We start from the raw sequence: 13563 nt of genomic DNA on the forward strand, positions 1-13563 counted from the left end.
AGTGAAGAGTAGGGAAGAGTGGTCCAAGCAGAGGAAATAGCTTGTTGGGAGGCTGTGGTCACCTTGCGGGAGTAGGTCATGTCTGAGAAACTAGAGGAAGACCAGTGAGGGTGAAGCTGAGAGCAAGGGGAAATGTCAGAGATGAGGCTGGGAGGCTGGCACAGGTAGGATCATGGAGGGCCTTGGGGTCTGGGAAGGTTTCTGGACTTGATCATTAAGGGGAATGAGGTGGGAAGCCTCTGAAGAGTTTTCAGTAGTGGCGGTAGTAACACCATCATATTTGTGTAGAGCATGGACTGGCATTTTGAGCTACTGTGGGACTGGGTTGATGGGAATAAATGACTTGGGAAACACTTAGGCACAGAACAGACCACATTTGGTGGTTGAATGTGTAGTAGGCTGAGGGAAAGAAGAGACAAGAATGACTTATTTAAGCAATATTGGAGATAAACTTTTTATTTATTAATATAAGAAATGTCATATGGACTTTCCAGTCTGTCTTGGCAAGTAGAAAAAATAATTGGGATGTTGATGTTTTATGGCATGGTGTGATAATGTGCTGAATACTGCGTTACTGTTTGCCTCTGAATATTTTCAAACCTTCCAGTTGATGCTCATTTTCTTTATTCCTTTAAAGGAGTGATTGATCCTTCAGAAATTATCGATAGTCTCAACTTAATAGGTATACATATTTCTGAAAAAGAGGCATTGAAGATTCTTGAAAGGTCAGCCCTTACATATTATATACATTTTAAAATTAATTTTTATTTACTTTAAAACCTTTTGGGCTCCCCTTGTGGCTTAGACAGTAAAGAGTCTTCTTGCAATGAGGGAGACCTGGGTTCAATACCTGGGTCAGGAAGATCCCCTGGAGAAAGAAATGGCAACCCATTCCAGTATTCTTTTTTTTTTTAATTTTATTTTATTTTTAAACTTTACATAATTGTATTAGTTTTGCCAAATATCAAAATGAATCTGCCACAGGTATACATGTGTTCCCCATCCTGAACCCTCCTCCCTCCTCCCTCCCCATACCATCCCTCTGGGTCGTCCCAGTGCAGTAGCCCCAAGCATCCAGTATCTTGCATCGAACCTGGACTGGCATCTTGTTTCATAGATGACATTTTACATGTTTCAATGTCATTCTCCCAAATCTTCCCACCCTCTCCCTCTCCCATAGAGTCCATAAGACTGTTCTATACACCATTCCAGTATTCTTGCCTGGAAAATCCCATGGATGGAGGAGTCTGGTGGGCTACAGTCTATGGGGTCACAAAGAGTCAGACACGACTGAGCGACTTCACTTTCTTTCTTTCTTTAAAACCTTTTTGGGACTTCCCTTGCAGTCCAGTGGTTAGGACTCTGTGCTTTCACTGCAGGGGTTGTGGGTTCAATCTCTGGTTGGGGGAACTAAGATCCCTCATGCTGTACAGTGCAGCCAAAAAAAACCAAAACCAAAAACAACCAAAAACCCCACAAGCAAACAAATAAACAAAAAACACAAACAGCTTTTTCATTATGAAAGTGAAAACTGGAAATTTTATGAAAACATGAATAATGGCTCATAATCATTGTTTGCTATCACTCTTCTACATGATATATTATCTGCTTTAAGTCTCTTAAGACTTCAGAGGCAAAGGCTATTATTTTCCTTGTTTTACTGAGGTTAAGTAACTTGCTCAAGCTCACCATAATCCACCTCTGCAATATTAATCCATTGATATAATTTTATATTTATTTTATATTTATGCATATATCTTTTTTTTTGTTAAGATCATATACTTTACACTATTAGTCAATCCATCAAGCATCCAATCAATCAAGTCACCTATCAATCAGATATTGATTGATGCTTTTTGCCACACATGGAGTAGCCAGTGAGGATTCAGTGGTATAAACGATATGGTCCTGGTGCCCATCCTTGCAGAGCTAATAGTCTATGGGGCTGAGGGGAGCTGAGTTGCAGAGTGGTGAAAGTTATGATAGGGACACATAAGAAAACACTGAAGAAAAGTATCTCTATTAGGAAAGAGAGCTGAATTTTGTCAACTATACAGCTTTTTTCACTTAACCTATTTTTTAAAAACTTACTTTTGGCTGTGCTGGATCTTCATTGCTGCATGGGCTTCTCTATTTGTGGTGAGCACGGGCTACTCTCTAGTTGCGGTATGCAGGCTTCTCATTGCTGTGGCTTCTCTTGTTCGGAGCATGGGCTCTAAAGTGCTCAGGCTCAGCAGTTGCGGCTCCTGGGCTCTACAGCACAGGCTCAGTTGTGGCGCACAGGCTCAGTTGTGGCGCACAGGCTCAGTTGTGGTGCACAGGCTCAGTTGTGGCGCACAGGCTTAGTTGCTCCCAGGCATGTAGGATCTTCCTGGTTCAGGGATCAAACCTGTGTCTCCTGCCTTGGCAGGTAGATTCTTTACCACTGAACCACCAGGGAAACCCTTCACTTGACTTATTTATTTAGTGTACTGTAGTAGTAGATCTGACATTAAACATTCCTGAGATAAAGCTAACTTGTTATGAACTATTTCATTCAAGAAACATACAGACCAATAGAGAATTTTATCACAAACAACCATATCGTCACTGGGTTTGTCATATTTAACATTTTGCCATATTTGGTTCAGATTTTTCAAATAAATAAATCATTACAGACAGCTGAAGTTTTCAGTGTCTTTAAACCCATTTCCTTCTCTTCTGCCAGAAGTAACTACTATCCTGAACTTATCATCCCCATACACATTTTTATCTCTGTGTATATTTTACTACCTACATATCCTTAAAGTATGATACTGCTTCTCATATTTTAAGACATTATTTAAATGGTGGCATGCTGCATATTTTTAAAATCACTTTTTCTAAATATTATATTTTAGAGATTTGTTGATGTTGATGCCTATAGCATCAATCATTTTAGTCAGTGTACAGCTTCTATTTAATGTATATGATTCAATTTACTTATGAATTCTCCTGATAGACTTTAGGTTTTTAAAAAAATTTTGTTTTGTTACTAGTACAAAACAATGCTGGAATGAATAGTCTCGTATTCTTGTTCATTACTTGCAGTTCATCTTGTTCATTACTTGCAGTCAAGTTGCTTGACTGTAGGATATACAGACCTTTAATTAGATATTACAAATTTTTCTCCAAAGTGGTTGTACCAATTTAGTATTCTACTAGAAATGTATTTCCTTCCTATTACTTGATACTATAGTCTTCTTATATTTAAATATTTTCTAAACCCATGGGTCAGAAATATTGTCCTGTTGTTTTAATATAATTTGATTTAATTTACTTATATTCCTCATTGCTAGTGCGTCTGAACATCTTTTAATGTATTAGCTGGCCATTTGGATATTACCTCCCTATGAATTACTTAAGTTAAGTCTTTTGCCTACTTTTAAGCTGAGTTGGTCATCGTTTTTTTAATGGTTTGTAGCTCTGCTTTCATAAATTCTGGATGTTAATCCTATGATGGTTATATGCACTGCAAATGTCTTTTCCCAGCTTGTTTCTTATTCTAAATTCATTTTTTGTGTTTTTGTCATTGTGCAGAAAATTTCAGTTTTAAGGTAGTCATATTTGTCCATCTTTTTCTTTTTGCATGTGCTTTTAACACCTTGAAAAGTTCTTACTTACCCTGGGATATAAAAATGTTAACCTATATCTTATTTTTATAATTTTGCATTTTACATTTAGTTCTTTAATTCATCTGTAATTGATGTTCATGTATGTTATAAAATTACATGTCCAGTTTCATTTTTTTCTATATGGTCTGTTGTTCCATCACCATTAATTGACTGGTCTCATCCTTTTCCCACAACTTGAAATGCTTACCTCTGTCATATTATTAAATTTCCATCTGTATGTGGATGTGTTTCTCATCTCTTTTTTATTACATTTGTCTGTTGTGCATCATTACCATCTCCTAATTGCTATCACTTTAGAATACATCTTGATATCTGGTTTTACTTTCTTCATCTTCAATAATGTCAATGCAATTCTTGGCCCTTTAATCTTCTATATGCATTTTAGAATCAGCTTATTTGGATACATATACAAATATGCACATGTGCATACATACACTCACATACCCCTTTTGGAACTTTTTTTGGCCGCACCATGCAGCATGTGGGATTCTTAGTTCCCCAACCAGGGAATGAACCCGTGCCCCCTGCCCTGGAAGTGTGGAGTCCTAACCGCTAGACCTCCGGGAATTTAATTCCCCCCTTTTGGAATTTTGATTGCAATTGCATGTAATTTATACATCCATTTGGGGGACAAGTGATGTATTTATGATGTTACATTTTCTATTTCATGAATATTATGTATGTCTTTATTTTTTAGATCTTCTTTAATGTCTTTTAATAAAATGTTATATATTCTCTATAAAGCTCTTATATAACTTTTGTTGGATTTACTCACAGAAACATGGTTTTTGTTGCTCTTCTAAGTATACAGAGGACTTTGATTTGCTATTACTTCATTTAGAATTTTCATATCCATGTTAATAATCAATACTATTGCAAGGGTTAAGATGGAACCTTGTTTCCTTTCTGTGGTCTACAGGGCTCCACGTGGTCTGGCCCACCTCTCTAGTCTTGTCATCCAGAACTCTCCTTCCACTCTGTGCTCCAGGCCCACTGAGCTTTCAGTCTTAAACAACAACAACAGCAACAAACACCCTGGAGTCTCATTCCTTCAACCCTTTTACAAACTGTTCTTTCTGTCTGGGAGACCCATTCCAGCTCCTTCACTTGGATATCCCCTGCTTATTCGTTAGGTCTCTATTCAGATGTGACTCTGACCTCTGAAACTTTTTTGGTTTTGCTGGTATTTGCTTTTACAACTTTACAGATGGTCATCTGTCGTATTTCCTATTCCAAACAGACTGTAAAGCTGGGACCAAAATATATTATCCATTATTTTATAGTCAATGCCTAGTACAGTGTCTGGAACATACTAACAGATCAATACATGTTTTCTGACTGTTTTAATATTGTCACAAAAACCAAGGGTGGAGAGTATCAGATTTAATAGGAGGGACTGGTGACATAAATATTGAAAAAAAATTCCTTAGATCTGCTCGTTTGAGATTTCTGGGCCTCTCAGTGAAAACAGTTTCAGTGGGTGGTAAAGGGTTATGTCAGATTGCACTGGGCTACTGAATGAATGGGAAGTGAGGAGGTAGGTATGATGAATGTTGTTTACTGATTGGGGAAGTTTAGATAAGATGGAGAAGACGACTAAGCAAGTCTTTTTACATTATATTTTTATAAATTTTTGAAGGGTAGGAGAGATTTGTGGAGAAGTAGCCATGACAAAGAGGGACATTTGTTGGATACGTTGTAGAGAAAGGAAAGTAATGATTGAGAAGGAGTAGGTCCAATAGCTCGAGAGAGAGAGAGGGTCCTTGAGTAAGAGTCAACATGTAGTTCTCGGAGGTAAGGATAAAAGTGGGTAGAGAGAAATTTATTCATTCATTTACTGAGTGCATGCTATTTATCTAGATGCTGGGGATGTAGTAGTGAAGGAAACAGGCAGAAATTCCTGCTCTATGGAACACACAATAATCAAGAGGAGACAATAGTAGAAAAACAAATTATCTTAGATGGTGATAGATGGTGATATTCCTCCTTAGAAGGGAGGAAAACAGTATGGATGTGTGAGTGATAGGGGAGTTGCAGTTTTAGATATGGTGAGTTGGGAAGGCCATGGTGGTGACATTTGTGTAGAGATTTGAAGAAGTGAGGAAGGAGTCATGATGGTCTTTGAGGGAAGAGCAGTCTAGGCAAAGGAAGTAGCACAAGCAAAGTCACCAGAAAGGCAGTATATCTGACAAGGTTAGGACACTGAGAGGGGAGCAGTGTGTCTGGAATAGAGTGAATGAGGAAGAGGGTGGTAGGAGATGAGCTTTAAGAGGTAACAGGAGTCAGATCACATATGATCTTGCAGGAAAGAAGGAATTTGGCTTTTGCCCTGGTAAGTCATTGGATGGTTTTAGACAGAGGTATGACATGATTTTAGATTTTAGGATCATTCTGGCCAATGTGTTGAGAATAGGGGGGGCAAGGGTGAGAGTAGGAAGGACAGGTATGCAATAATACAGACAGCATTTGAGGGTGGCTTGTACCAAGATGGAGGAGGTAAGTAGTGATTGGATTCTGGATGTATTTTGAAATGTTCACAATATTTACTGCTGAATTGTGAGTGGGGTGTAAAAGAAAAAGAATAGTTAAGGATAGTGCCAAGATTTTTGGCCTGAGCATCTAAAAGAATGGAATTGTCCTGTATCGAGAGGGGTAAAACTGTGAGAAAAGCACGTTTGGGATGGGGTAGATATCAGAGTTCAGGTTTGTTTTTGTTGCGTTTCAGATGCTAACCAGACATCTAGGTAGAAATGTTAGGTGGGCAATTTGAAATAGGAATCTGGAGTTCAGAGGATCACTCAAGAGAGACATTTGAAAGTCATAGCCCCATAGATGGTATTTGAAGCCATGAGACTGGAAGAGATAACCAAGAAGAGAGTATAATGCTCTGAGTCCTGGTGTTCTCTGATGTTTAGAGGCAGGGGAGATGAGGGCAAACCAGTGAAGGAGACAGAGAAGGAGCAGCCAGAGGAAAAGGAGGAGGGCTAAGAGAACACTCTATTCTGGAAACCAGATGAAGAAAATGTTTCAAGGAGGAGAGAACTGTCTTTGTCATATGCTGCTGACAGGGTAAAGATGAGGATAAAGAAGGTGCCATGGAGAATACTGGTGTAGTAAATAGTAGTGAGAGCCTGATGGGAGTGGGTTCAAAAGAGAATGAGAAATTGGAGACAGAAGGTAGATAGCTCTTTAAAGTAATTTATTTATGTATATATTTTTGGCTGTATATGTGCATACATGCTAAGTCACTTCAGTAGTGTCTAACTCTTTGCAACCCCATGGACTGTAGACTGCCAGGTTCCTCTGTCCATGGGATTCTCCAGGCAAGAATACTGCAATGGGTTGCCATGCCCTTCTCATTTTTTGGCTGTACCATGCAGCTTATGGGATATTAATTTCCCTGTCCAGGGGTTGAACCTGGGCCCCCTGCATTGAAAGCTTAGAGTCTTAACCACTGGACCACCAGGGAAGTCCCTAGACAACTCTTTAGAGAGTGTTACTGCAAAGGCAGAGAGATCTAAGAGGTGACTGTTGGGAAGGTTGTGTTAAGAGGTTTTAAGATGAGAACACTTCAACACTCGTGTTTTATCGAGAAATGGGGGACAACATGGCCTGAGAGTGAGAGTCAAAAATTGATTTGGTGGCTTGAGATGTGTGAAAATTAGCAGTAATCACTGAGGAAAATGAGAAAGGGTGCTACCTCAAACAAGTAACTTTGAAATTTTGGGAACCTCACATTTCAAAATGATATATTTCATTATCTTTCTTCACATTCTTAATTTCATTCAAAGATTTGAGAAATTCCCTGATGAGAATTCTTAAAATTAGTTTACTATTATCTCATATTAATGAAAATTCTATTTCCATTGATATTTGCATTTCTTATGATATTTTTGACATTGGATATTTTATATCCATAGAAAAGAAAATGGCCTTTTGAGATCCATAACCAAAAAGGGTAATTGTCAGCCATCATTTTGATTGTTAAAGGAGTTACAAGATGAAGTTACAAATAGGAAGAAGGGGAAATATTTAAAGGAGAAATGCTAGAAGGTTGAGATGTAGTAATACTGACAGCTTGTGAGTTCTTTATAATTTACAAGGCCTTTGTACATATAATCCAGTTTAATACTCTAATAGCTCTGTTTTGTAGGAATTATTCCCATATAAACCAAAATTTAGAGACATGAGATGCCCTTTCTACATCACAAAAGTAACAATGTGCAGAACTCAACACAGCTCAAATTTTAAGAAAGAGATGTCATTTTGATAATGCTTTTTAAAATGTATGAATTGTAGTTTGTATTTATAGCATGGATACTGATGGGTCACTGACAGTGGATTGGGATGAATGGAGGAAGTATTTTTTATTTAAACCTGCAAGAAATATGGAGGAAATTGCCCATTACTGGAGCCATTTTACAGTAAGTGGTCTCTTTTTAAGAATTTGTATGTCTTATTCTATGAATCATGGGTGGAAATGTAATGAATTACATACTCTTAGAAAATTGTGGGGCCAGAAAATTATTTAGTGAGGTTTTGCTGATGAAAAAAGTGATGCTATACTATACTATAAGTGATATTTCCTCAGAAATTTGTATGATGCTAAAAAATCTGAGTTGACATGTAATATCTACTTCAACTAAAGTTTCAGCCTGCAAAAGGCACACATCTGTTGAGAGGAAGTACACTCTTAAGAGTTGATTACTCCTACTCAGCACCATCATTTTGTGTTGTAGTTGCTTATTTTCTTGCCTGAAAAGTAGGGAATGTGAATTGCAGATTGCTTTATTATATAACACTTCACTGATAAATATTTGTTGGATGAATGAATAAACTTTGAACAGAAGTTTTTGAAAGAGTGTTCAAAGCTTTAGTTTTTTCCATATGCATATATACTTCATAGTTGGCATAGGTCTTGTCTGTTGGTGCACTTAAAAATCTATGCTTCATAATTTCTTAAAGTTCTCAAAATTTCTTAAACTATCTTAAAAGTTTTGCTTAGTAACTACAAACTAAAATCTATACTATTCTGTGTCTCATGATTATATGTATACAGTTGAACCTTGCACAATGCAGATTTGAACTTCACAGATTTACTTATATGCATATTTTTTCACAGTAAATATGTACTAAAATGCTACATGATCTGTGGTTGACAATGGATATGGAGGGCTAACTGTAAAGTTCTACATGGGTTTTTGACTGTGCCTGGGATCAGTGCCTGTAGATCAGATCAGTCGCTCAGTCGTGTCCTACTCTTTGCGACCCCATGAATCGCAGCACGCCAGGCCTCCCTGTCCATCACCAACTCCTAGAGTTCACTGAGACTCACGTCCTTCGAGTCAGTGATGCCATCCAGCCATCTCATCTGTCGTCCCCTTCTCCTCCTGCCCCAATCCCTCCCAGCATCAGAGTCTTTTCCAATGAGTCAACTCTTCGCATGAGGTGGCCAAAGTACTGGAGTTTCAGCTTTAGCATCATTCCTTCCAAGGAAATCCCAGGGCTGATCTCCTTCAGAATGGACTGGTTGGCTCTCCTTGCAGTCCAAGGGACTCTCAAGAGTCTTCTCCAACACCACAGTTCAAAAGCATCAGTTCTTCGGCGCTCAGCCTTCTTCACAGTCCAACTCTCACATCCATACATGACCACAGGAAAAACCATAGCCTTGACTAGACAGACCTTTGTTGGCAAAGTAATGTCTCTGCTTTTGAATATGCTATCTAGGTTGGTCATTCAAGGGTCAAATATATACATGCATCCATATGTCCTATCTCTGAGAAATGGAGAAGACCAGTAGGATCACATTACTATTGATAGAATAATCTTACGTCTTAGCTGTAATAGTGTGCCTTCTCTACTCATAATATGACCCTTACAAAACTGTCTAGTTACCAACATTCTTTCAATAAATACGTAATCATGAAGAGATTTTTTCCTTTAGGAAGTGTTCATTCTGTACCTTCCTTTTAGAGATGATTAAAGCAAATTCAAGACAATGAAAAATACATTTATTGTATGCCTGTGTGCATGCTAAGTCACTTTAGTCACTTCCGACTCTTTGCGACCCTATGGACCGTAGCCTTCCAAGCTCCTCTGTCCGTGGGATTCTCCAGGCAAGAATACTAGAGTGGGTTTCTATGCCCTCCTCCTGTGTTGGTAGACGGGTTCTTTACCACTAGTGCCACCTGGGAAGGCCATTGTATGCCTAATATATGATAAGTTTTCTGTTTAATAATGAGATAAACAGCAAACAGGCATGGAAAGTGCTTATTTTGAAAATTAACTGATATAGTGTTGGTGATAACCTACTAAAGTCATTTAAAATGAGCTCAATGAACTGCCTTTTGGGTATAGTGCTAACAAAGGGTGCTTCCTTTGTTCCATGGGCAGGTCCACTGTTTGGTTTATAGTAATTTCACAGGATACAAATGTGCTTGCAACTCTAGCTGTACAGCCCAGAGGTAGAAAGCAGCCACTTCTGCAGGGTGGAAACAGTGTCAGCTCTGGTTCAAATCCCAGCTCTGCCATTTACTGTCTGGGTGAGCTGGAGTAAATTATTTAATCTCTCTGGGCCTCAGTTTTCTTAACTGTAAAATTGGGGTAGTAATACTTCTCTTAGGGTTATTATGAGAACTGAAGATGACACATATAACTGTTTAATACAGCACTGAGTTTGCTCTATAAATGTCAGTTTTTATTTCTTAAACAGATATTGAGCTATTTCCTAGCCGTATTACTGCTAATGACTAAGCACAGCCAAGCACTTGGAGGACTAACTGCTTTCAAGCACTCTATGTTTTACAATTAATAATATTGGTAGCTGACATTCACTGAGTGTTTTTTAGTGCCAAACATTATGCTGAGTGCTTTATATGCTCTAAGTTACTTAATTAAAAAAAAAAGTCTATCCAGTTATGTATTAGTATTGTTCCTCTTTGCATTTGAGGAAACTAAGTCACAGAGGGTTCATTCAATTAGGAGCTCGGAGATTCAGGATTTGAATCCCACCTGACTCCTGAGCCTAGGTCCTTAATCATGACATATGTGATCAAACTTCTAGACCCTCAAAAAAAAATCCTACTTGTGATATATATACCACAGAATTTATTATCTGCTCTGCACACTACATAGGAAGGCCCAGATTTTTTAATCAATTACACAGGAAAGTGCTTCTAAATGTATTGTCATATATTTTATATTTGCTTTGTTAAAAGTGAATGGAACAACAGACTGGTTCCAAATCGGAACAAGCACGTCAAGGCTGAATATTGTCACCATGTTTATTTAACTTACATGCAGAGTACATCATGGGAAATGCTGGGCTGGATGAAGCACAAGCTGAAATCAAGATTGCCAGGAGAAATATCAATAACCTCAGATATGCAGATAGCATATTAAAAAGCAGAGACATTACTTTGCCAACAAAGGTCCATCTAGTCTAAGTTATGGTTTTTCCAGTAGTTATGTATGGATGTGAGAGTCAGACTACAAAGAACGCTGAGCACCAAAGAATTGATGCTTTTGAACTGTGGTGTTGGAGAAGACCCTTGAGAGTCCCTTGGACTGCAAGGAGATCCAACCAGTCTATCCTAAAGAAAATCAGTCCTGAATATTCACTGGAAGGACTGATGCTGAAGCTGAAACTCCAATGCTTTGGCCACCTGATGTGAAGAACTGACTCACTAGAAAAGACCCTGATACTGGGAAAGATTGAAGGTGGGAGGAGAAGGGGACGATAGAGGATGAGGTGGTTGGATGGCATCACTGACTTGATGGATATGAGTTTGAGTCAGCTCTGAGAGTTGGTGATGGACAGGGAAGCCTGGTGTGCTGCAGTCCATGGGGTCGCAAAGAATCTGACACTGTAGTGGGAATTCTTCATAATGTAGTTTCACAGCCTTGAGAAATTCCACAGAAATAGCACCTGGAAAAACAGCATATATTAAGAAACTGTGTTAATGATTATCTTTCATGTTTTTCTTAAGAATAATCTCCTTGTTACAAACCCCAAGGCCAAACCCAGAAGGGAGTGTGACTGGGATCATGAAAGCATGGGCCTTGAACCACCTGGGTTGGCATCAAGCATGAACACTGCCTTCGCACTTGCTGATTGTTCCTGAGACTAGCCCTAAAGGGAATGACCTGGGGTAAAAACAAGGAGATCTGGACTGTGTCAGTGTAGTGTCTTGGGAAAGATATGATAAAAAATTCTTGTAGTCTGAAATTAGGAATAAAAGCTGGACTCAGAGTGGACTCTGCACCTCAGTCCAATAGCGGCTGCAGATCCCCTGACACATTGCACCAGACTTCATATTCTGTCTTCATTCTCGTTGCTTGCTCCCGGACCATTAGGGCAACACGACATGAGTGAGCGACTGAATTGAACTTGTTAGAAGTGAAAAGTCTGACTGAAGATAATAGGAGAATCCGATAGTCTTGAACACTGAAGATACTTATACATTGTTGCCTCTTAAATTACTATTCTCACCACTGTGTGCATAGCCTGTATTTGACTATGGGGCATCCTTGATGGCTCAGTGGGTAAAGAAACCGCCTGCAATGCAGGAGACACAGGAGAGCTAAAAGTATTTATTAGAATTTGACAGATTGTTCTTTTTGTATTTAATCTTAGACAAATAATTTTATATTGAAAATGGTATACAGATTTTTAAATGGTTGAATTGTAAAGGTTGTCCTAAGCATGATACAAAAAATTGTCAATTTATATTTTTAATATATATTAATTTTATAATTGACAGTATTTCAAGCTAATTTATGAGTTATTTAAAGTTATATTAGTTGGTAAATACAAAATTCTAGGAAAGGCTGATATTAATTTGCTGTGGAGATGAAATATATAAAGAATTTATACCTTATTAGGAGATAACGTTTCCATTTGAGATCAGCTAACTATAATGTTATGTAAAATTTGTTTTGATAGGGAATTGACATGGGAGATAGATGGACTTTCCATAACTTAATTGATAAAAAGAGAAAATCTGGCCATCTGTGGAAATATCTGTTGGCTGGAGGCATAGCGGGTACGTGTGCTCGAACATGTACAGCACCGCTAGAGCGTCTGAAAACCCTCATGCAGGTGTGTTGCATAGTTCGTGTACATGATTTTGAGTAATGTGAATAATGTTTGATGCTTTTAAAAAGGAGGATTTCAGAAGTCTTAATAATATTTCTTGATTTTGTCATGTGCAAATTGCTTCATTGCCAGTAATCTAGACTCAGTTATTCAAAAGTTCCCAGACACTCAACTCACCTTGAGGGTGCAACAACCAAGTGATATACCATTCTCATTCACATGCATTTTGGAGTTTTGTGATGGAGACAGATTTTCAAATAAATAATTAAATACAACCTAGTACTAGTATTCTAGAGAGGGCAAAAATTAGGAAAATCTTTTTTTTTTTTTGGTGGAGTCTGGGAAGGGAAGGCTACACAATACTCTTAATTCTCTCCCTGGACTGGAAATTGTGACAAGAGACAGAAAGTGGTCAGGGTTGCACTCCCTCTTTATTCCTTATCAAATGCAGAGCCCTGTAGGTAGAATTCTTCAGTTTTCTGAAGTGTTGGGTCCCTTTCAAATTGACGCAGGCAATGAAGAAATTGCCTGAGCCTCGTGGCCAAGTCTCTGGTTGTGACCGTTCAACTGAAACCAGATGAGAAGGGTGTCCACCCTCCTCATTGCTCTATTCAAGGCAGAAATGATGGACCTATAACAACATTCAGTCACTGTCTCCTTTTAGCTTTCTTGGGTCACCACGGAATAAATCTGTTTCTAACTTTTATAGAAATATACAAAGCAAGGGAGCATGTCTGCCTGCTGGTATTCTGAGTTCAAAGCAGGGGAAAGGGACAGGAGGCCTACTGTGCATATTTACTTACTTAATTCATC

The 13563-nt window shown here is 38.4% G+C and overlaps 1 protein-coding gene across 1 annotated transcript in view; it reads left to right on the top strand.

Annotated features, from left to right (window-relative positions):
• The first annotated feature begins 6140 nt into the window (after positions 1 to 6140).
• Positions 6141 to 13563, top strand: part of LOC113890308 (calcium-binding mitochondrial carrier protein SCaMC-1-like) — a 62992-nt gene continuing 55569 nt past the window's right edge. The window contains exons 1-2 of the mRNA XM_027538241.1: positions 6141 to 6149; positions 12598 to 12755. Coding sequence (XP_027394042.1) covers positions 6141 to 6149; positions 12598 to 12755 — 167 coding nt within the window. The remainder of the gene's footprint in view (positions 6150 to 12597; positions 12756 to 13563) is intronic.

Source organism: Bos indicus x Bos taurus, chromosome 3 (genome assembly GCF_003369695.1).
Source record: "Bos indicus x Bos taurus breed Angus x Brahman F1 hybrid chromosome 3, Bos_hybrid_MaternalHap_v2.0, whole genome shotgun sequence".
NCBI lineage: Eukaryota > Metazoa > Chordata > Mammalia > Artiodactyla > Bovidae > Bos > Bos indicus x Bos taurus.